At 41.5% G+C, this 24,265-nt stretch overlaps 2 protein-coding genes across 2 annotated transcripts; one reads left to right on the top strand and one right to left on the bottom strand.

Annotated features, from left to right (window-relative positions):
• The first annotated feature begins 6,118 nt into the window (after positions 1-6,118).
• Positions 6,119-19,589, top strand: pcnx4 (pecanex 4). Its single transcript, XM_055053231.1, has 11 exons — positions 6,119-6,250; positions 7,423-8,203; positions 9,237-9,416; positions 10,216-10,754; positions 10,844-10,944; positions 11,744-11,866; positions 11,997-12,357; positions 14,156-14,259; positions 15,281-16,374; positions 17,041-17,227; positions 17,590-19,589. The coding sequence occupies exons 2-11, from the start codon at positions 7,503-7,505 to the stop codon at positions 17,839-17,841; spliced, it is 3,642 nt and encodes a 1,213-aa protein (XP_054909206.1). The 5' UTR covers positions 6,119-6,250; positions 7,423-7,502; the 3' UTR covers positions 17,842-19,589.
• dhrs7 (dehydrogenase/reductase (SDR family) member 7) lies at positions 19,190-23,972 on the bottom strand. The gene is made up of 7 exons (XM_055053239.1): positions 23,778-23,972; positions 22,872-23,024; positions 22,670-22,776; positions 21,859-22,098; positions 21,058-21,180; positions 20,766-20,981; positions 19,190-19,860 (listed from the first exon to the last, which is right to left on the bottom strand). Exons 1-7 carry the CDS (start codon positions 23,902-23,904, stop codon positions 19,819-19,821), a joined length of 1,008 nt encoding a protein of 335 aa, XP_054909214.1. The 5' UTR covers positions 23,905-23,972; the 3' UTR covers positions 19,190-19,818.
• Positions 23,973-24,265: the final 293 nt, after the last annotated feature.

Here is a 24,265-nt window from a genome sequence, read left to right as displayed (position 1 = left end):
CAAAGTTTTGCTCACATTTGTAATGGAGCTGCATCTCCTGCTGATGTAAAAAAAAAACAGTTTTGTAATTGTTTCCACTAAATAAGAAACTTGTCGTGTCGTAATTTTCCAACTATTTTCTGTCATGTTTTCCACCAGTAATAGCATCCAGTTGTTAATCATGTGACCACCTCCTCATCCTGCTGCAAAAAAAGCAGACGCTATGTAAAAGGGACCTTTTTATATTTTTAAACTCCCATTTGGGACTGTACTGTTTCTAAAAAATAGCCCAAGCACTTAAAAAAGTCTCCCAGACGTTTTTTTGGCAGTAAAGTTTACTGGTGTCACAAACCTCCCAGTAGTTTTGTGACATTCCACAGTTACTGTGCCGTTACTTAGCAACCCCGGTGGAACTACAGCACATTTGGTCAGCTGGTTTTGCAGAATGGCTGAAAAAGACGAGAGTTTTGTTGCTGACTTGGAGTTCAGAAAGTATTTATTGACTCAGAACAAGCTCCATTGTCATTTATTTAAATCGGAATTGTTTTAACTGTTTACATTTCTTTGCAGTTGAGCATTTTCACACACAATAGGGATAAATTGTCATAAAATATTAAAAGCTCACATCTAATTTATTTTGATTGTATATTATAGAGTGAAAACTTTGTGCTGCTCTTTATTACCAGATTTATTCTGGGTCTGATATCGGTGACAATAGAATCTTATTAATTATGAGAGATTGTATCTATTGATCAAACTAAAATAGAAGAAATTATTTCGTTTTTATAACAGAGTTTTGAACAGATTGTTTTTGCGTCTACTCTATTTTCATATCAACACCTAAAAACTTTAAGCTGGTGTCTATATAACTATGTAATTTGTGAAATATAAATGCATAAAAGCAGCTTGGCTCTCCATTTTGCAGAAAGTCCTGAAGTGTTTTGCTTGAGCGTTTGTGAAGTGGAGCCGTTTAGTTGCTCCAAACGCCCCTCTGCAAGTCATCAACAAAATCTAGATTATTTTGTCCTCAAAAGGTGCATATTATATCCCAAGTTCATTTTCCTTTATTCTCACAAATACATCCTGCCTTGCCATATTGCTTCTTTTGAAGTGTGTCATTGAATTATTGCTGTCGCTTGTCATTTTCCTGTAATTCGTTTCCTGTGGAATAAAGAGCGACTGGAGACGGACAATTAGGATGAAAAAGGAAAATGCTTCTATTTTGTGTAGACATTTTGGATGAGAGCAAATCTCACAGAAGCATAAAATCTTAACCGCTTTTCATTTCTGACCTTGCGTGTCATTTGTTGTAGTATTGAACTTGTGTGCCGTTCATCACATTATTTCAATCCCACAAAGCGTATTGCTTCTTTAAAAAGAAGAAAAAAGTTTATGGGAAAAGAAAACAATTGAGAAATATCCAATTTTCCTGTAAATTTACCAGAAATCATTCTTCACTGGTTTGTCAGATAAGCTTTTTGTGCAATTTTCTGCCAGCCTTTTATAAATTATGACATTTGCATTATTTCTCCTTGACTTAAGTGTTGAAAACATATTTCTTAAAGTGTTGGGAGGATTACAGATTTAAACGAGGGCTGTCAGGACTGACAAGTGTCTTTCTTCTGATGGATTGTCTTACAAACAAAGCAGAAAGATTTGCGTATTATGGAAAAATACCCTCCTGACCTCTGATATTCAGACTTACAGTAACCAACATCTGCTACAAAATCAAAATTTTTTTCTTTTTTCTTTTGTTTTATGGTGATGTTTTGTTCTTTACACCTCTTTTTAAAATCAAATACGTTACAAATGCTAACAAATGACCACTGAGCCAAGAGTATTAGAATCAGGATTTAAATACAATGGTGCAAGTACCTACATTCGATATAATTGTAAATTTTTTTTTTTTTTTTTTTTTTTTGGCGCTGTGGGAGACGGCTGCCTCTCCAGTAGCTCTTCAGTTTTAGCTCTTTTTTAAACTTTTTATGTTGCCTCTTCAACACAGAAGAGGCTGTGTGTGTTTTTTATTTATCCTATGGATAATTCCAAACTTCTCACTTATTCGAGAGAGGAACTGCTGGACTTTAGAACAATGGGACAAGCCGGCATAAGACACAACATTCCGGTGGAGTTGAGGAGGAGACCGAGGGGCTGCAAGGCTGGGGCTAAGCTAAAGGCTAAGCTAGCGGACAACAGGAGGCGCTACAAGCCATCGATTCCCACTGTAATCATGGGGAATGTGAACTCGCTGCCGAACAAGATGGATGAGCTGTCTGCACTGAACAACCAGCGGATCTACAGAGAGAGCAGCTTGTTCATCTTTACAGAGACATGGCTGAACCACCTCGTGCCGGACGCTAACGTGGACCTGCCAGGATTCACCGCTGTGAGGGCTGATAGGGACACGAAAGCGAGTGGTAAAAGAAAAGGTGGGGGACTCATCATGTATGTGAACAATAAATGGTGTAACCCAGGACATATCACTGTAAAGACTGTTTGGTGTTGTCGGGACCTCGAGCTACTAGTCGTTAGCTTGCGGCCACTACCTGCCGAGGGAGTTCAGTCACGTGATCTCCATCTGCGTTTACATCCCACCGAGAGCGGACGCTACCACTGCCTGTGAAAAAATCCACTCTGTCACAGCAAGGCTACAGACAAAACATCCTGACGCTTTATTATAATCTCTGGGGACTTCAACCATGTGACCTTGGACTCTACTTTGGCCACTTTCCACCAAGCTGTTGACTGCCCCACCAGGAATAACAGGACAATCGACCTCCTGTATGCCAATGTGAGGGATGCATACAGAGCAACACCCCTACCCCACTAGGGAAGTCAGATCACAACATCGTTCACCTACAGCCACTGTACACCCCCTGGTCCAAAAGCAGCCTACAACAGCTCGCTCCATCAGGAGGGTGGTCCCCTGAGATGGAGAGTGCTCTGAGAGACTGTTATAACACCACGGACTGGGATGCACTGTTCAGCCCGCATGGCCAGGACATAGAGGGGCTGACACACTGCCTGACGGACTATCTGAACTTCTGCGCAGATGTGGTATCCCCTGCTAAGACTGTCCGCTGTTACCCTAATAACAAGCCTTGGGTAACGCGGGAAGTCAAAACTGTCCTCAACAAGAAGAAGGTTGCCTTCAGGAGAGGAGACAGGGAGGCCATGAAGGCAGCACAGCAGGAGGTGAAGCAGTGTGTGAGGGAAGCAAAAGACAGCTACAGGAGAAAGGTGGAGCAGAAGCTGAGAGAGAACAACATGAGGGAGGTCTGGGAAGGTGTGAGGACCATCACTGGCCTCAACACAAAGACCAGAGTCGTTGAGGGAACAATGGAGAGGGCAAACCAACTGAACAACTTCTTCAACAGGTTCAACCAGTCTGTGCCCCCCCAACCCCCTCTCTCACTGCAGCCACCTCTGCTCCTTACCACACACCTCCCCACAGACAACAAAACACTGACAACCCCCCCACACACCTCAGCACAACCTCCACCCCACATCACCACAGACCAGGTCAGAGAACAGCTGAGGAAGCTCAAGCCCAGGAAAGCAGCAGGGCCGGACCAGGTGTGTCCAAGGCTGCTGAAGACCTGCGCTGCTGAACTGGGAGAGCCACTACAGCGGATCTTCAACCTCAGCCTGCAGCTAAGGGAAGTGCCCACCCTCTGGAAGACATCCTGCATCGTCCCAGTGCCCAAGAAGAACAGGCCCAGCGAGCTGAATGACTTTCGGCCCGTGGCACTCACTTCACACCTGATGAAGACGTTGGAGCGGCTCTTCCTCTGCCTCCTCAGACCTCAGGTGGAACATGCTCAGGACCTCCTGCAATTCGCCTACCAGGCAGATGTTGGTGTGGAGGATGCCCATCCTCTACCTGCTGCACCGGGCCCACTCCCACCTGGATAAGGGCAGTGGCACAGTGAGGATCCTTTTCTTGGACTTCTCCAGTGCCTTTAATACAATCCAGCCCCTTCTGCTCCAGGACAAACTAAACAGCATGGGAGTGGACCAGCACCTGGTCACCTGGATCCATAGTTACCTCACCAACAGGCCGCAGTATGTCAGGCTAAAGGACACCGTGTCTGACACTGTGGTCAGCAGCACAGGAGCCCCTCAGGGCACAGTGCTGGCCCCTCTTCTCTTCACCCTGTACTCCTCTGACTTCCCACTACAACTCGGAGCTGTGTCACATACAGAAGTATGCTGATGACACAGCCATAGTCGGATGTATCAGGGACGACGGAGAGGAGGAATATCGCTGTCTGGTGAGGGACTTTGCTCTCTGGTGCCACACAAACCACCTGGAACTCAACACCTCTAAGACGAAGGAGCTGGTTATAGACTTTGGGAGGTCCAGACCAAAGCCGAGACCAGTCGTACTAGAGGGAACGGAGGTTGAGGTCGTGGGCTCCTACAAGTACCTCGGGCTGTGGCTGGACAGTAAACTGGATTGGTCAAAACACACCAGCCACCTGTACGGGAAGGTGCAGAGCAGGATGTACTTCCTGAGGAGACTGCGGTCCTTCAACATCTGCAGCAAACTGCTGTGGATGTTCTACCAGTCAGTGATCGCCAGTGTCCTCTTCTACACCGTGGTGTGCTGGGGAGGCAGCACATCCAAGAAGGACACGTCCAGACTGGACAAACTGATCAGGCGTGCCGGCTCTGTGGTCGGCATGAAGCTGGACTCTCTGGTGACGGTGGCAGAGGCGAGGACACTGAACAAACTGCTGGACATCATGGACGATAGCAGCCACCCTCTACACGCCGTCATCAGCAGCCAGAGGAGCCTGTTCAGTGACAGACTGCTGCTTCCCAAGTGCCGGACCAATAGATTCAAGAACTCCTTTGTCCCCCACGCCTTCAGACTGTACAACTCCTCACTGGGGGGTCGGAGGTGACACAGGACAGAGGGAAGAAGGAGTAGTTTTTCTACAAATGTGAACTCCATATTTATCAGGCCAAACCATACAGTGCAATACCATATCACTGGTCAATCTATCGACCAAATTGCTATAATTTCCTTTTGTGTTGTATTTATATTCTTTGTTTTGTATTTAATTTGTATTTTTTTGTATTTTGTGTATGCTTACTGTGTGCCACATTTTTTGCCTGTGAGCTGCTGGTAACTATAATTTCCTGAGGGAGTCTTCCCAAGGGATCAATAAAGTCAAGTCTAAGTCTAAGTCTAAGCCTTTTTCTTGATTGGTGATATTCCTTCACACAAACGTGAATATTCAGACTGAATCAGGGAGCATAATGTCACTGTTCACTGGTTCTCATTCTAGTGATTAAGTATCACTAGAAGTGTGTTTCTTCATCCCGACACACGTGAATTGGGTTTAATGTGATTTTTTTGTTCACTCTTTGCAGTTATAACAGCTTCAGTCGTTATGGGAAAGATTTCCAAAAGGTTTAAATGTGCGTTTGTGAGCTCAAACAGCTTTCTTCAGTCAGAGGCTTTTTCAGTTTCGCTGCAGAACTGACTGCTACTGGAGATCCTTCATACAACATCACCATCACAATTGCAACGTCAAGAAACTTTTATGAAGGGATAAAAAAAAAAAATCTGAAAATATTTAGTTTTTTTTATTTAATAAAATTTTGTGACTGTACACTTTAAAATGTCTACATACATTTTTGACTAGTTCCATCATGTAAAGCACTTTTTAAATCAAACTTAGAAAAAAAACTTTCTTATACCCTCCTATATGAAGACTTCACACCTTTTTAATACTGTATTTGTAAATTTGTTGTATGTCAGCACTTTTGTTCTATTTCAATTAATTATTAAAAAAGAAAAGTTGACAATCTATGTTTTGTTTTCATTACTTTAAATGTGAATGGAAAATGAACGAAATGTAAAATTTATTGTCCTTTGAAAATTTATTGTATTTTAGAACATATATATTTTTAGGACCTATATATATTTCTAGTTGTATGAAGTGTTTTTAATGTATTTCATAGCTGAAATCAAACTTATTTGTGATTCTTTATTGTGTTTGGTTGATAAACGGGCAGAGCTCTGTGGGCGGGATTAAAACTCCTACACCAATCAGAGTTCTCGCCTTCCTGTAAGCTGCTCTGTGATTGGTCAAAGTCTGACAGCGTATCATGCCGCTGTCGGTTAGCTGTGCTATGGCTAGCCAGCAGCTAATGTTAATACTGGGAACTGCAGGCTGTTTTTCGTCTCAAACCTCATAATTATCTTGTGGAAAATATCACTACGTGGTCTTTGCCGTTGGTCCTTATCCTCCCGATAGTAAGTTGATCTTTCATTGCTCAAAACCTTCTGTGTTTTAGCTATTAGTGTGAGAAGTTAGCGGATTGAGGCGCTGCCTGCCTCCGTTATTTCAGCCACAGAGCTAGCAAAGGTTCAGTCTTTTGAGACCACTTCATCTGAAATAACCAACCTGGCTTGGTGTCACCGGGTTGTTTCATTTGTAATAAATGAAAGCAGGCTGACTCCCATCAGGGCACTCTGTTGCTCTGTTTTGCTCTGGTCTCTCAGCAGCTGTTGCTATTTTTGCTCAGAAACGTTAGATACAAACCAGGTTCACACACCTTTTAGATTCATCTTTCTAGATTGATTTTAAAAATTTAGAACATGAGAAACGTTTTGTGATTTAGCTTTCGGTTGTGATCTAAATCCTCTAAACACTAGCAGCATGGTAATAATGAACAGTCCCGATTAGCTTATATTACCTGTACAGGTGTATTTCAATATATTATCAGTGAAAAGCTAATTTATTAAACTAATATATTGACTTATTTCACGCTGTATTTTGTTATTTTGCCCATTATAGTTTAAATAGAATTGCAACATTATATTAAACAAATAAACCAACATTTTTAATCATTTAACACTTAAGAAGTCATTTATGCGGTTACTGCATCAATGCGGCGTGGCATGGAGGATCTTTGGCAGTGTGGACAGGCACCAAAACCTACTGGAGAATAAAACCAGTATTTCCATGAAGCTTGCCAGCAGATTGAAACTCAAAAGTGCACTACTGTTTCTCGTTAGACTCCTGCTCTAACTTTGAGCTTGAAGTTCTGCAACCTTAATTTCCAAATGAAATGAAAAATGTTGAGGCCTTCAGACCATCCAGTTTTTTTTCTCCTTAACCCGTTTAGTGAAGTTTAAACAGTCTGTTTTAGTTCTCTTTAACTAATTAGTCAAGTGGTAATTGTAATTAAGTAATTACTCAATTCCACTTTTGAAAAAATTTGCTACTAGGAGTATTTTTAGTTTTTTTAGTACTATTTAGTTTATTTTTTAGTTTTTTTAATACTATTTACTCGTACTTCAGTAATTTCTTGGCTGCTTTTTACTTGAGTAAAATATGTTGAAGTTGTGCTACTCTAGCACATGTTTGGGTTCTCTCCTGTCCTCTAGTCTGTAATGTGACTGAAGTGTTTCTTGTTTTCCAGGTGAGTCGTCCCACATGGCCGAGATGATGACAGCGAAGCCTCCTCCGTTTCCGTGGAGATGACCTGCCACCCTTTCTGGAATGGTCAGAATGGGGCCAGATGTGCCCCTTCTTAACGAGTACAAGCAAGAGTTCTTCTGGAAGCGCTTCCCCCAAACCGTGTTGGGGGGTCCCCGCTTCAAGCTAGGCTACTGTGCCCCTCCTTATGTATACGTCAACCAAGCGGTTTTGTTCCTGACGCCATGGCTGTTCGGCGGCATCGGCACGCTTCTCTGCCAGCTGCAGCTGCTCCAGGAGCTTTATGCCGCCGTTCTCTCTGGCATTCTCATGTTTGCAGCTGCGGCAGGTGTTCAGGCGCTGGCGCTGCACGCTGCACGGAGGAGCGGCACAGTAGTGGAGAGACTAGACGCACCCAACAACCTGGTTGATGAGGAGGAGGTGGAGTTCACCCAATGCATCAGCCCGGAGACGGTCCGATTCATCGCTCCGGGGAAGCGGTTCGGCCTGAATGTGGTTCTGCACACGGTCCTAGCTGGAGTTCTGTGCGGCTTGGGGACGTGGTACGTGTTCCTGGGCCGACTGACGGCTCTGTACGGCAGCACCGGCGCCTCCCTGGTCGTGTTTGTTCTCAGCTGGGTGACTCTGTGCGTAGCCGAGTACTCCCTCATTGTAAATACGGCCGCAGAGACGGCGACTTTCCAAGCACAGGACACTTACGAGATCACGCCGCTCACCCGGCCGCTCTACGTTTTTATCTTCATCGCCGTGGATTTGGCTGACAGGTGAGCAACAACGCACCGTCTTCTGTTTTCAGGAAACGCCAAACCTCCAACTCCAATTTTTATTCAATTAATCAATTAATCAGGCGATTAATTGAATTTAGAAAATATATTAATTCAGATTGATCAATTATTCTGATTACTTCATTATTCTAAAAATTAAATGGGGGGGAAAAATGATCAGATTAATTTGTTAATTATTCTGATCAATTAACATCAATTCATCAGAATAATCAACTAAATTATTATTCTGATGAATAATAGATTAATCAGACAAAATGTATTTTTTATCCAGTTCATAAATTATTCCAACAATTTTTCAGATGAAGAAATGATCAGCTTAATTGATTATTCTGACAATTAATTGGGAAAAATTATCAGATCAATCAGTTAATCAAAATAATCGACTTATCGATTATTCTGATGATTGATCAATTAAATTAATAAAAAAAATTGGCATATATAAATTTGGAGTAGGGTCTTAGCGCTGTCAATCATGAATCATCCTTGTGTATGTGTTGTTCACCCCCCACCCCACACAGATTTTCTTCGCTACGCTGCAACGTCTTCTTCATAGCAGAGCCCATTATGAATGCTAATGCTATTTAGCATAGCCACCGATGATGGTGGAAAAATGTTTTTTCCGGAACTTTAAGTTGTTTCTGTGCCATTAGGACATGTAGCAGCACTTTCACGAAATTGATTGACAGCACTAAGACCCTCCTCCTGGCTCTGATTAGTTGTTTTCTTCAACCAGCAATAGTAGCTCAGGGATGAGTTGGTTCACTATACTGTTAAAACATGGTAAGAGTTTTTACAAAATCTTGAAAACTTTTTTTTAATATAAAAGTTAAAGACATGTTTTCTTTGTCTTAATGCAAAATCTATATTTATTTTGTGCAGTTTTAACTTAATTACTTTTTTCAGCAAGTGTCCTATTTTTTGAGACTGTTAACAACTGATCATTTAAGTTACTTCAATAATCGATCAATCTGATTAATCGCTTCAGTCACAGTGATGCTAACATTTTGTGCAGGTTTTCTCACGCTGTTCCTGAGCTCCAGCTGGCCAGCCAGACGCTGCATGTGGTTTTTGTCTTCCTGCCGCTGCTCTGGGCGCTGGGGGTTCTGCCGCCGCTCGACGCCTTGCTCCTCTGGGGAATGGAGCAGGTTCTGGTGTTTGGCCTGGGAGGCTCACCCATGTCCAGCAACATCAGGTAAATCCTGATCAATAATCCTCCACAATGACCTACAACCGTTTGTCACATAGAGAACACGTGTTGTTATTCTTTGCTATAACTTATTATGTCAGCTAATCTATTATCACATTGTCGTTAACTTTTATAAAACCAATCAGTTTGTTATTTAATTGGACTGCAATTGGTGGTTGTGCAGGAGGCTCCACTTCTGTTTTTCACACCTGGTAGATCAATTATCTCCACTAAGTATTATCTGTAAAAACTTGTATCAAAGCATAACATTCCTTCTTTTAATTTTTTGTTATAAAATTACTACTTCATTATCAGAATATTGTGACTTTATCCTTATAATGTTACGACTTTATTCTGGTAATTAAAAAACTAATAAAATCGTGATACTTCCGCCAAAGAGAATTGAAAGTCCTAATTAATGGAAGCTGTAATACAAACAAGATGGTGTTGAACTATTGAAACTATTGAAAAAACACAAAATCTTGTTAATTATCTGTGGTTTAGGTTTTAATGCTAATATCTTAGCACATTTGAAATAAGATAAAACTTTTCAGCAAGTTGTACTAGCTTGTTTTAAGTAAATAATTTGTTAATGTTAATAAAAAAGTACTAGTTCCTCTGGCAGATTCTTTCACTTACAAGACATTTTTGTGTTTTTGCAGTGTTTAAAATGATAAAATCTGTTTATTGCCATTTAAAGGCAACAGTTTAATTTGTATTTTACTGAACTCATTTAGTCAGTTTTGTTTATTTGTCCCAGTGAACTGATGTGAGAGCCGGTCTGTCTCTGTCTCGTGTCCCTCAGGTTGCTCTTTATGTGCGCCGTGTCCTTTGGCGTCGCTGTTTGCAATTACTTCATCCCGTCATCGTTGGGCGTTGTCCTCTTCTCCACCTCTGCCGGGTTTCTGCTGAGCCTGGACCTGAGCCAGGTTGCCACGCTCTGCAGGCGCCAGAGAACCTCCTTTAGGGACCACAGAGTTCACAGCGGGGGGTCGCCATCTTTCCCTCTCACTTCCTTCGGTTGGAGCCTCGGCTGCCGGGAGCTGCTCCTGTTTTCCAGCCTGCTGGCGGCGGCCACGGCAGAGGCTGGACTGTTGCATCACTTCATTGGCTCAGCTCAGTCCCAGGTCTTGGTTACAGGACCTCGGGGTCCAGTTAGCTACCTCCTCATCATACTTTTCTCTCTCTGCTGGGCTCTAAGAGAGATCCAGGGAGCTTATGTAGTTGCAGGGATGTTCCTGAATCCCCTGTACCCCAAAGGAATGTCCAACGTTCAGAGCTTCAAGCAAAAGAGCAAAGGGTTGCACATAGCAGCTGCAATCCGAAGAGTCCTACTTTATCTTGGTGAGCGTCTGGCTGCATGCTTTTCATTTTCTTATGCTTAACATTTACATGGAGATGCGACTGACCAGAACCTCTGTGTCCCACTTCAGTTTCTCCGTTTGCAATGGTTGCGTTTCTGTCTATGGACGAATCTCTGCAGTCGCTCCACAGTGTCACCGTCAGCATGGGATTGACGCGAGCCTTTAGAGCGGTACGTTCACAGCTGAAAAGGGAGATTTATACATCCATGCTGCTTAAAAAAACAACCAAAGTGATTTAAAAAAAGTATTTTTCTGGAAATAAATTGTTTTTTTGCACCTGGAAAATTTGTTGTTTCAAAACTTTCCGAGTGTAACGTCGCAAACACGCAGACACTGCCCTGTTACCTAGAAACCACAGCGGAGTTCCAGAATGTTTGGTCAGCTGGTTTTACTGCTGTACAATGGCTGCTGGAAAAGACAAGTGTTTTGAAATTGTTCTGAAACTGCTTACTGCTTTCTTTACTGCAAAAATGCAAAATCTGACCAAGTAATTTTTGACTAGTTTCTAATGAAAATATCTTAGCACACTTGAAATTAGATTAAACTAACTTGCAAATACCTCTTCACCAAGATATTTGAGTTTAGTTCAATAATTCCGTAACATTGTAGGAAAAGGTTAGTTTTGTCTTATTTTAAGTGTGGCAAAAATATTTACAATAGAAACTAGACCAAAAATACTTGGTAAGATTTTATGTTTTTGGAGTGTTGTTGGTTGTGCAGGAGGCTCCACTTCTGCTTTTTGAAGATATACTGCTGTATAATTGTGCATCTGTTTGGAGCCGTTCTCTTGTTTGAGTGTAAACGTTGAGTTGGAGGCATGGCCAGCAGCAGCTCATTCGAATTATTTCTTTCATAATTTGTTCCAGATTCTCAGAGGCCAAAGAAAAAAGAACGAGCTGTTTTCTATTTCCACTCCCTCTACTTTAATAATTATGAGGTTATTGAAAACAGGTGGTTCTTGCCTTTCAGGTGTGGCAGAGCTCAGAGGACGCCCTTTTGCAGATGGTGGTGGTGATCTTAGTACGGCTTGCAGCTGGAGGTAAAACCCTGCCTGGATGGGACGCCTTAGGAACTGGAGTTCAGCTTCTTCTGGTGAGCTCAACATAAATCAACAAATTAACGTTTCCTCTCGATGTCTCAGTGCGAGATTATGCTGCTGCAATAACAGATTATTTGGAGACGCTTATGTTACAGACCTGATGGTGTTAAATTTGTAACCCAGGTGGGACTGCTGATGGACAGACTGGGTCAGTTCCTGGGCAAGCTGAAGTTCACCCTCACTGTCCTGGTGACGTCCTGGACAGAGAAGAAGCAGCGGCGTCAGTCGGCCGGGACTCTCCTGGCTCTCAACGCCTCGCTGTGGCCTCTGGTGCTGGCTGTGGTGACCCTCTCTGCCCTGCTCTCTGCCCCCCTGCTGCCCCTTTTCACCCTGCCCATCTTCCTGGTGGGATTTCCCAGGCCGCAGCGCAGTTGGCCGGGCCCGGTGGGGACGGCCTGTCCCTGTCCGGACTCCGTCTTCTACCAGCAGATGAGTGGAAGCTTGGCCTCTGCTCTAAGGACGGCCTTTGCAAGCGGTTCACTCGGTTAGTGAGTCGTGCATCCTTTCTCTGTTCTTCCTATAAAATTATTTCATATTCAAAATTTAATGCATAGAATGTAATTTGCATCAGAATACAAATAATAATTACATAGCTGAAAATGTAACAACAAACCCCAATTAAACAATCCGAATTAATTATTTAATGTTTTTTTAATGAAACAATTAATCATGATAAATTGATTATTGAAATAATTGTAAAATAATTTAGTACAGACTCAAAAACCAGGCATTTGCTGAAATAATGAACATATTCAGAGCGGTAATTTGGATAAAACTGTACAAAATACATACATATGTTGCATTTAAGACAAAAACAATAAAGGAATACTATGTTATTGCATTTTAGGTCATAAAATGTTTACTTTATTATTTAAAAAAGGAATTTAACTTGTTTATTTGCGGTCCACTGTTGCACAGAAAACTGTTCAAAAGAGTTCAGAAAATAATTTCTTAGATATTTCAGTGTTCTAACACCCCTCTGGGTTAAGCAGGGATTGTTTGCGACCCTCACATGGTAAAATACCAAAACGAACCTCGGTTGTGAGCAGCCTTTTTCAAGTACTGGCGGTAATGCGGGCTTACATCACCGCGCTGAGTTTCCTGTGAAGTGACCCAAAAAAACCGCTCGGATCTGTATTCATTACATCTGAATGTTTCCGCAACATTAACCGCATAATACTCTGAGGCTGAGCTACACTGCTGCGGCGATACGCTCTGCACTCAATCAGAACGGGCCAAATGAGGAAAAAACACAAACAGGATATTTCTGCCCATTCAAAAGTGATCACAAAATGTCACCTTATTGTTTCGGATGAGCTTTAAATCTGTGGCGGTGATGTATTATTTAGAAAGGCGAGTTGCTAAATGACGGCGGTTTGTACTGCTCCTTTAGCTTTGCTCACACTGGAGGCTATGGAGCAGTGAGCAGGAAGAGGAATCTGCTCAGTCTGTCGCTTTCCATCATGATGTGGCGGCTGGAACTATTCTGAGATGTCATTATGGGACGCAACATTATCCCTGAGCCACGCAGGCACTAGTCATAGTAAAACAAAAGCTCCCTTAACCTCGCTGCTCTGCCGTGGTGAAATAAATGTCTGTGCAAAGTCCTGCACTGTCTAAAAGAGAGACTGATGGACAGCTAAGGGTTAGATCAGGCCTAATGTTCAGATCCAGGGCTACAACTAACGACTATCTCAGTAACTGATCATTCTGATGATTAATCGATTAAAATATTGCCACGTTTTACATATTTTTCATTTAAAATCTTTTTTAATAATATTAGTAATACATTAAAAAGTGCAACTAAACAATTAAATTGTTTGGTTAATCAGGAAAATTTATATTTTATTGCCTAAAATTTAATAAATTGGGTGAAGCTGAAACTGTCAGTTGAGGAGATTTGGGTAAAAAATGATAATATTTCCAGACAAAGGTGTACTTCATTTAAATGTAAAATATATATATATATTTTATGCAGTTTTGGCTTAATTACTGCTCAGAATATGTTGGGTTTTGAGTTAATTAATTTCAATAATCGATTAATTGTGATTAATCATGATTGATGCGATTAATTGTTTCAACCCTGTGTAGATTTCTGTTTGTTGATCCGATTGTTTGCTCTGTAATGTAACCACATAGAGCAGCAGCTGATAAAAAATGAAACGGTTTGTTTTTTAGGCTGAGTGCATGTTGTGTGTTCCTCCCTTCTTGACCTTGGATTACACGCCACACATCCTCATACGTACAATTCAGACAACTCATGATGAACTCTCTGTTTGTAGGTTCTGTCGCTCCGGGCTCGCATTTCCTGGGACGTTTCCAGGACCGTATGGTTTGGATAATGATCCTGGAGAGAGGATACGGCTACTGTACCGTTAATATTAAGGTACTGCAGAGGTTTTTCTGATTCTTGTGGTCACTGCAGGTGTTTAGTGAATGATTCCTTTTCGCTGTGGCCATGTGATTGGTGTGGGCAAGAAGTGGCTCACCTGGGCTTCCTTAGATTGTTAATTTTCTTCCTTAGTTAATTTGCATTATGAGCTCAATTTGACTCTATTTTATTAGAGCTGTTATTTTATCAATCAATTATTTTGACAATTAATCGATTAATCGGGCACATAAAATTTGGCACGTTCTGCACATTTTTCATTTAACCACTTAAATTGTTATATACATTATTAAAAATACATTAATGGGTGTAAATAAATAAATAGATACATTTTTAAACTGGAAAATAAAAAAATGATTGCCAAGAATGCAATAATATGCTTGATTTAAGACTGTGTGAGGCTGATCTGGTGACCATTAAACAATTAATAATTGCATAGCAGAAGGTGCTTAATGGGATTTATGGTTTTGGAACCAGTGTCTAATAAACTTTCTGGTGGGAAAACGCCCTTAAGAATCCACATGTCCAAATATGTCTGTGATAACACACTGACTGTAAAAGCTTTTTCACATTATTGTATTGCATTAAATGCCTTAAATCTGGCTGAGAATTGGTGCTGCACTGCAAAAACTCAGTCTCACCAAGTATTTAATTCTAGTTCTTTTTTTTTGTTAAAATATCTTAGTTCACTTGAAATAAGACAAAAACACGTTTTTAGCAAGATATATGACCTTATTTTAAGTCAATAATTCCTTAACAATTATGAAAAAAGCAGAAGTTCGACTAGCAGATTATTTGATCTATAAAATGGAAAAATGTCAAAAGTTAAATATTCTGCCAGTGGAATTTGCACTTTATCATCAATAATTAACTTAAAACAAGATTACATATCTTTCTGAAAGCAACATTTTGTCTAAGATATTTGCACTTGAAATTACTCAAAATACTTGGTAAGATTTCCTGTTTTTTCATGCATTGAATTGAAATTGAAGGTCAGATGAGTTTGTCTTTGCTGCAGGGTTTGGAGCTGCAGGAGACGTCCTGCCACACGGTGGAGGCCCGCCGCGTGGACGAGGTGTTCGAGGCCGCCTTCGAGCGCCCGGAGCGGCTCGGCTTCACCCAGGGCTTCAACCTGCACTGGGGCAACGCGCTGACGCCCTGCGCCGCCCTGGCGGTCCGGGTCTACTCTGACGCCAGGAACGTCCTCTCCGGCATCATCGACTCCCACGACAACCTGAGGAAACTGCAGGAGGACTTCATGAAGGCGCTGACCTGGCTGCTGCTGCGCCACTGTGTGCAGAGGCAGAAAGGTTTGCTGTGGAGCAGCGAGGTCGGGTCGACCGTCGGAGGCGTGAAGTCCCAGTCCTCCCAGTTGGCCCAGACCACATGTAACCCGCCATCCGAGGCTGTCGTGGTGGAGTCCAACATGTCCTCTCTCAGGTTCAGACAGGACAGCTCCAGCTTGACGTCGTTCGGGGACTGGTCGGACGAGGACGACCTGTTCGGGCCTCAGCCGGCCCGGCGGACCGTGGCGTTGGTGACGGCGGAGGCGCAGCGGGGACACGCGGCGCCGCAGACCGGCGCATCGCTGCCCGGCTCCGTAGAGATGGACAGCCTGTTTGAGAACATGGCGCTGTCCGCGCTGCAGCCGCTGCAGCCTCTGGGGCTCAGCATCGGCATGCCGGCGGTGGACAGAGGCCGGAACTCGGAGGTGCTCAGGGAGAGCCCTCACCTGAACTTCAGCTGCCCGCAGTCGGAGGCGTTCAACCTGCCTCCGGTTTGGAGGACGGCGCCGCTGCTCCCGTCCCGCCTGCTGTCGCTCAGGCCGTTGTTCCCGGAGGAATGGTTTCGCTTCAGCCTGGGGCGCTTCGGGCTGGCGGCGCAGGGGGAACCCCTGGAGGACATGACCAAAGCCCTGAAGGAGGACGAGGTTTTGAAGGAGCTTCACGTGAAGGTGGCGCTGTCCTGCCTCATCTCTGTGGGGGCGGAGTCGGCGTTCACCAGCCCCAGTTACATCTACAGGCTGTACTGCGGAGACGTGCCGTGGACGGAGGGACTGGACTGGCTGTCTTCAAGCAAAGAACTTTACCAGCTCACACTGCAGGCCTTCAGGTAGAAGCTCCTGATTTCAACTGGTTTTAATGGGACCAGAATAGGGCTGGAAGATTTGGCTTCAAAATAAAGTATACCATTTTATCCACCTGCCAGATTCAATATGTGATTTAATTTTTCTTTCTCGATTTTTTTTCTCTTCCGAAAAAAGAAGATTATAACAAATCTGCAGCCTGACGATTTCTCTTCAAAATGAAGAGAAATAAGTTGTTTCAGCAAGAATTAGCAAGTTCTGATAAGACCAGCTAAATCCAAGTGGGTTTTTTTCTTCAAAATATTTTGCTTAATCATTTCAAAGTCCTGCAGCTGATAAAAGTTAGATGGTGACATATTTTCATGTTTCTAAAAGTTTTATACCAAAGTGTAACTTGACAAGATGGTCAACTTTCCTCATTTTGATTTAGTTTTTCGTATTGGAGTTTTCATAAAGTTACTGCTTAATTCACCTAATATTGCAACTATATTCTTGTAATATTATGACTTCAGTCTCATTATAAAAAAATAAAAATTGTACCTGAATTCAAAGTTCAAATAAATAGAAGCCAGAACAAGATGGCCGCCCTGAACTATTAATACCAAATAAGGATTTTCTCAAATATTATATCCTCAAAAAGCAAAGTTTTGATTCTACAGCCTGTGTCAGAGATGTGTGTCTGTTTTTCTCAGGTTCAGCTTCAAGCTGCTCTTTGACCAGGCCAGCCTGGGGCCCATGGAGTCCCCAGAGGAACTGTTCAGCACTTTAGAGGAATATGAACGGGACTGGTACATCGGCCTGGCGACGGAAAGAGGCTGGCACGACAGCGTCCTTCAGGAGAAGCCCTTCCTGTTCTCCCTGGGACACGACCTCACAATGGTAACCTGACCATCTCTGCTACGTCAAGTTAAAAGCAATAATTCATATCGGTAACACAAAATTTAAAAAATCAGGCAAAAGAAAATGTTCCAAATCAGTTTCTTTTGATAAAATAACATATGAAACTAAAACAAAAACTGCAACTTTTGGTTAAAACTTATTTTTCATTCAGTGGGGGAAAAAAATCCAGAAATTTTACTCAAGTAGCAAAAGAAATACTTTATAATAAAATTACTCAAGTAAAAGTAATAGTCCTTTCTTCAAGGTTAGTGAAGTAAATGTATCTAGTAGCCGCCCAGCTCTGGCACACATTGTGATTGTGGGTTTAGTTTTCAGAGCTGCTGTCTGTCTTCCATCCTCAGGGAACCTACACGGGTCGGGTCCTGTCCCTGCAGGAGCAGCTGGTGCAGGTCGGCCGTCTGAACGGAGAAGGGGTCAGAGGTCAGTGGGCAAACCTTTCCTGGGAACTCCTGTACGCCACCAACGACGATGAGGAGCGGTACAGCATCCAGGCTCACCCGTTCATGCTCCGAAACTTGACAGTTCAGGCCGCCGACCCGCCCCTGGGTTACCCCATCTACTCCTCCGCCCCGCTCCACTTCCCCTGCTTCTGACCCGGAGTCCCTCAGGGCGCCTTTGTTTCAAAAGAAAACACCTCAGTTTGTTTGTCAGCTGTTGAGGTTGTGCATTGTTTTCTGTTTGGACACCCATCATCTTTCTAATTAAAGCTGCAGGATGTAACTTTTATAAAAATTATTTTTTTACATTTTTGTTGAAACTGTCACTATGTTGTCATGAGACAGAAAACAGGTGAAAACGTTAATCTCCTCCACTTCCTCCCTGAGCTTCTATTGCAGCTCTGATTGGGTGACTGAAAACAACCAATCAGAGCCAGGAGGCGGGTCATAGCGCTGTCAATCAATCTCATGTATTCAGAAGCATTTTACCATAAAGGAAGACCATTTTTCCAACCTGCTAACTGATGTAGCATTCACGACATGCTACGCTAATGGGAAAAAGTTGTAGCAGAGGTTGATTGACAGCGCTAAGACCCGCCTCCTGGCTCTGATTGGTTGTGTCTAGCATAGGAGCTTGATTTCTTTCTTTTTGTTTTATCTGTTTCATAAAGTCATGACATTGTTACAATTTTAACAAATATGTAAAAAAAATATATGTATTTTTAAGAAGTTTTTAATAATTTTTAACAGGAACTGTAGCACCACTTTATATAATAATGTCATAAAATTGGGATTTAACATGTAATAAAACATCTTTAAAGTTGCTGTACGTAACTTTTATATAAAAAATAGACATATTTGTTGAAGCTGTCTGTCATGAAACAAATCATCTAAAAAGCTCCTCCACCTTTTCCCAGTGGCAACCAATCAGAGCCAGGGGGCGGGTCTTAATGCTGTCAATCACTCTCAACCTTGCTCTCTGCAGCTAGAAGAGAGCTGTGCATGCTAGGCGGTAAACAATTTCTCTGTTAAGATAAATTATTTCTCCACAGTTAACACATGAAGCAGCCAATAGGAAGTGGCCTGACAGTGCTAAGCCCCACCTCCTGGCTCTGATTGGTTGTTTTAGGTTGGAGGCGGAGCATTTCTTCAGCAGCAGCTCGGATATGAGGTGGAGATCAATCTTTTCTTTTCACAGATTATCTCATGATATAGTGACAGTTCCAACAAATGTTAAAGGGACATACCGCAGCTTTAAAACAGCATTATATAATAACGCAAAATGTAATAAATACATATTGGATCGTTTTTACTTGCAGGTTAATACCGCAAGTTCTGGATAAAAAGCAAACTAAATGACCAAAGTTTCAACTTAAATGGTTATTGAATCTACAACATGATCGCTTTATGAAGTACAATCATTAGTATGAACAAAAAATAGATTAATCGTTTATTACGTTACATTATTTCAAAAACAGTTTTTCTAAATAATCAGCACAAAATGTGAATTTTATTAGATTTTGCATTTATTATTCCATAATGCTGCATTACAGAAACATTTGATGCAGAGCACATTTCAGTCTATTTGAACTGAAAAGAAAATCCACTTCCTTTTTAGGAAAACATCTGGTTTTATTGAACTTTTTCCACGTTTTTCTGATTTCATCTCCAAGTCACCAAAAAAAGGGACGATAATTTGAATGTTCTGTTCAGGATGTCAAGGATGTGCCTTGGGAATGTCTTGCTCTCTTTATGTCAGTGCTATTGTTTTTGTTTACAATCAGCTGTTTACAGGCGTTCAAAGGAATGTGTCCACAGATTTCTGTACATACTGATTTTTATATATGTGTAAATGTACATACTTGAAATAAAATGTTGGGGAAAAAAAATGTTTTTTAACGTTATCAGGTTACAAAAATTGATTTTATTGTGCATCGGAAAGGTCACCACAAGTGCAACATCATTCTTACTTATATGGTCTTCAGGCAAGGTTAAACATTTTTATCTAGAAGAGAAATTACATCTGGGATGGAAGGAGCGCAGAGCTTTCAAAAGAGCTATCCTTCACCCTTAAATCTTTCTGGTAGCGTCAGGAATGCGGCGGAGTCCTTCCCCTTCAGGATGCGCCGTCTTTCAGGAGGTTTTTGGTTTAGTGAAGTATGCGGAGTCCGCATCCTGCAACAGAAAGGGCCGCCTGTCAGCTCCAGTTTGGCACAGTGGTAAACAAAATCAGAATGGTTCTCATTCAAGGATGAAAACTGAATGAGAGATTTTTAAATTTCCAGTAATTGTTCCGTGGCCACAAGCTTGACCCTGACATTTCTTTAAATACACAGACTTCAATGTTGAAAAATATTCCTGGATTGGTAGATGTCTTCCATTTTCCTCCCGTTACGCCTCAAACTCTCCTGAGCTGCAGGTGTCCGATGGAGGTGCGTCATTGTCGCTGCTCCTCCACCACAAATCTGTGCAAAACAATCTCAATATTCCGCTAATGTCGAAAAACACAATTATGCAATTCTGTTGTTTACATTAAATAAGACAAGGAATCAAAATCGCTCGTGAAAAAGTTTGTTCACATTATAAGTAATTTAAAAAACGAGCCATATCACTTCCTGTTTTCTTCTTCATGGTTGTCGCCGATTGCAACATCGGTTGTTGGTCATGTGACTCGCGTGATGTGAAAATGTCTTTCCATTGCAGTTTTGAGAAATGCAATGGAAAAATATTTTTGCTTTTGTTTTGTTTTTTCATATTGGCGCACTTCCATTGAGCAAGTTTATTTTTTAAATCTCAAATGAAACATTTATTTTTTTCAAAACATATTTTATGTGTAAATGCATACAAAAAGTTAAGGTTAAAACTTAAAGTACATTTTTGTAAGGTTAAAATCAACAGCCATAAAAATGTTGGTACAATGTAAACACATGGAAAAATTATTTCTTTTTTCAATTTATTTGTTTCTTAAATCCCTCAACATTAAGTTAGTTTAGTCTTATTTCACATATGCTAAGATATTTGCACTAGAAACTAGACTAAAATTAGATTTTGTGTTTTTGCAGTGTTGAAAACAAACGTACCACACCAGCTTTGAAGTTCTGCACCCTTTTCCTGCCCAGCTGGTTGGTCATGGCCCAGGCCACTGTAGGTGTGTACTGCCAGGCGTAGTAAAACATCAGGAAGGGCTGCTGGGCGATCCACATTTCCTTCACACCGTTTGCAATTCCCACCAGCATCAAACGCACGCAGCGACTCGTCGACATCTTGTGCTCCTGGCTGCCGACTACGGCCACAGGCTTGGGAGGAAAACGGTTAGAGAAAGCAGAAACAGCCAAGTAATTAGAGGCATAGAGAGGAAATAAAATGTGTTACCTTGTTTAGTTCTTCGGTGAAGGCGTTGTTGACGATGTCGGACTGAACCGGACCCGGACACACCATGCTGATGAGGATACCCGGGAAGTCTGTCAGCTCAGTTCGAAGAGAATTAAAGAAACCCTGTGGACAATAAGCCACAAAACAGCTTCTAGTTACGCTGGTAATTATAATTTAGATTCATGACAAGCCAATAATCACTTAATTGCATGATAAATTAAAATTAGCTCAATAATTTTCACTTGCATGATGTAGCGTTTTCTCTTTTCTACCAAAAACTGGGTGAGAAAAGTCTTCAGTCTGGTGGTTTTGTCTGAAATAGCCTTTTTTTAAGGACAATTTTGTTTTCAGAGACTTATTTGTTTATTTTAATTGTTATTTCCACTATTTATTTTGAATATTTAAAATGTTGTGGAAAAAAAAGCTGCATTGGCTCAGCTAATTTTGCTAGTTTGGTATTATTATCACTAGTACTGCAGTAAATCTCATCGATATTTATCTTAGTATTACACAGAGGCAGGTAGAGAACTCAGAAGGTGTGACTGAGTAAGAGATGTGAGGTTCGATAGGAACAAGGCGAGAGCTAATTCTCATCTTGTGTCATAGCAACTGCCCACCAAGATGGCTGTCAGCTACAAAGTTCACAGAAGTGTGACGTCACATGAGAATTTGCATTATTACGCTGCTATTACTATTTTTTTACTTGAAAAAGGTCTCTAACCAACAATATTATTGATTATCGCGATAACATCTGGGACAATTTATCGTCCAATAAAGTTTGACGGATTGAAATCCCGTCACCTGCAGCGCGTGCTTGCTGGCAGAGTATCCAGTGGATAGGGGAGCCCCGGCCAGGCCGGCCACGCTGCTGACGGTCACCACGCTCCCTCTGCCTCTCTGGGTCATGTGCGGCAGCACCTGCTTGGTCAGAGACACCGTGCCGATGAAGTTGAGCTCCATCAAGGCCTCGTAAACCTCGATGCTGGTCTCCAGGAACAGGGAGCGCTGGCTCCGGCCCCCGTTGTTGATCAGGACGTCAATCTGAGGAGGAGGTTTGGGAAACGTCGAGACTTTAAAATCTAATTGTCAGAAACACACACAGTGGAGCTGACCCTGTCCTCTCTCAATCAACCAATCAAGTTTGTTTGTATAACAAATAACTCAGTGTTTCGGCTGGTTTGCAGTTTCCTGGATGTTTGTTCCAGATTTGTGGTGCATAGAAGCCGAATGCTGCACTTGTCATTACGTCTCTATTTGGTTAAATAACATTAAAAACTCCACATAAACTGCTTTACATTTAAGTATTCCAGTAGGTACAGGTATTCATACTGAAGGATGTTCCTCAGGTGTCAGTCCTTGGACCACAACTTTTTGCACTATGATGTAGTTTTTCTGTCGTATCAAAATAGATTTATTTTGCAGAACTGTAAATATATCTTGTTATAGATGCTTTTAAAACCTTTCCTTAGATTTATTACATGCTTTTTTGTTTTAAATAATTTTAAATGTCTTACCCCTCTTGTAAAATATTTGTATTCTCAACTAGTTTCTTGGTTGGGAAGGAGATAACTACACTTTTGTCCTTTGGATGCAAAAAATGTGATGATCTTACATATCCAAAGTATTCAATCACAGTTTTTGTTTTTTCCTCATGCGACTTCCTGTCCAACAAATCAAGAGGAAGAACAAGAATGTCTTCGTCTTTGAGGCTGGAGATCTCTTGAAGAAGACATAAAAAACAAACTTGTGTTATTTGAGTTTAAATGTAAATTCTTGGATGTTTAGGAAAGTCATTTGAAAACCAGATGACTCACCCAGACATTTTTGTTTAACTCGGTTCAGTTGGTCTTCACGGCGAGCGGACAGGATGAGTCGAGACCCGCACTTCGCCAGCTGATAGGCCAGTTCTTCTCCAATCCCACTGGAGGCTCCGGTCACCCAGACCACCAGTCCTCTCAGCCTGGATTCTGGGAAAAACAACAAAACATTTGCCTGGAAAATATAACATTTTAATTCAGAAAGAATCAAATTTAAACTATTTGCTATATCTCAGTCTATTATTTATGTAAGAAATTCAAAAGAGAAAGGTGGATCTGTAGTCATGTTCACATTTTTCAATATTTAAGTTTTATTTTAGAATTTATAACGGAAAATCAACAGCTCTAGTAAATAAATTAATATACTCAGTGGAGTTCCTCAGGATTCAGTGTTTGGGCCCATTTTTTTTCATCTTTAGGAAACAAGATTTAATTTCGTGTTTTAACTTTGTCTCTTAGAAATAATTTTTTAAAGGTTTTTGGAAATAGTGAGCATTACAATTAAAAACATAAACAATAACAAAAAGTAACAGTTTACGCATCTTATCAATGTTTATACAGAACCTGACAACAGTTAAATATTAAATATAAAAACATTTTGCAGAATCTGGTTGATTACAACAATAGCTTAGACTCTTAATTGGTTTTAACCATGGTTAATTTCCTATTTTTTGAGTCGCCATGACTTTATTTTGAAGGGACCACTTCCTGTTTAACCGTCAGCAGAACAGGGACAGAAGAGAAGTTGTAACGGACGTGACAACTGTGCATTTGTTACTCTGAAAAATACCGATTTTATTGGCTATCCTGGTTTTGCGAAACAGTTTTTATCTTCAACATTTGTTGCGTCGGCCCAAAACAGGCGCAAGCCTCCCACAGCTCCCAGCGTTCCCAGCGTCTCACCTGGTTTGTGTCCTACTAAGCTAGCTAGCCGGAGAGTGAAGTCTGCGTCGCCGAAAACAAAACACACGACGTGGAGGAGCAAACACAGAATAAAACTCCACAGGAGGGAGGAAAAGCACCAATCCATTTGTCAGAAAAGCAGGTTTAATGCGGAGAATTAAAAAAAACGGGAGAGTGGAAGATAGTCTGTGGTGACGTCACTTCCTGTACTGTAATATTTTCAAAATTAAGATCGGTCTATTTAGCTAGTCATTAAACTTTCACATCTTGGCACGAATATTCGTGTTTTAATGGGATTTTATATATAAACACAAAGTGCTTTATAAATCTGAAAAGTGTGACATACATTTTTATGAAGCCCCTATGAATCAACTACAAATGAACGAGCTAACTAGCTATTTTTATAATTGCTAATTTGTACCACTGTAAACCGTTTCTTGTAATTTTCTGTAAATTATGTGTTACGTATGTCCTTCAATGTGCATCTC

The sequence above is a fragment of the Poeciliopsis prolifica genome, unplaced genomic scaffold (assembly GCF_027474105.1).
Source record: "Poeciliopsis prolifica strain line A6 unplaced genomic scaffold, Auburn_PproV2 SCAFFOLD037, whole genome shotgun sequence".
Lineage (NCBI taxonomy): Eukaryota > Metazoa > Chordata > Actinopteri > Cyprinodontiformes > Poeciliidae > Poeciliopsis > Poeciliopsis prolifica.
This window is presented reverse-complemented; position numbering and strand designations above follow the sequence as displayed.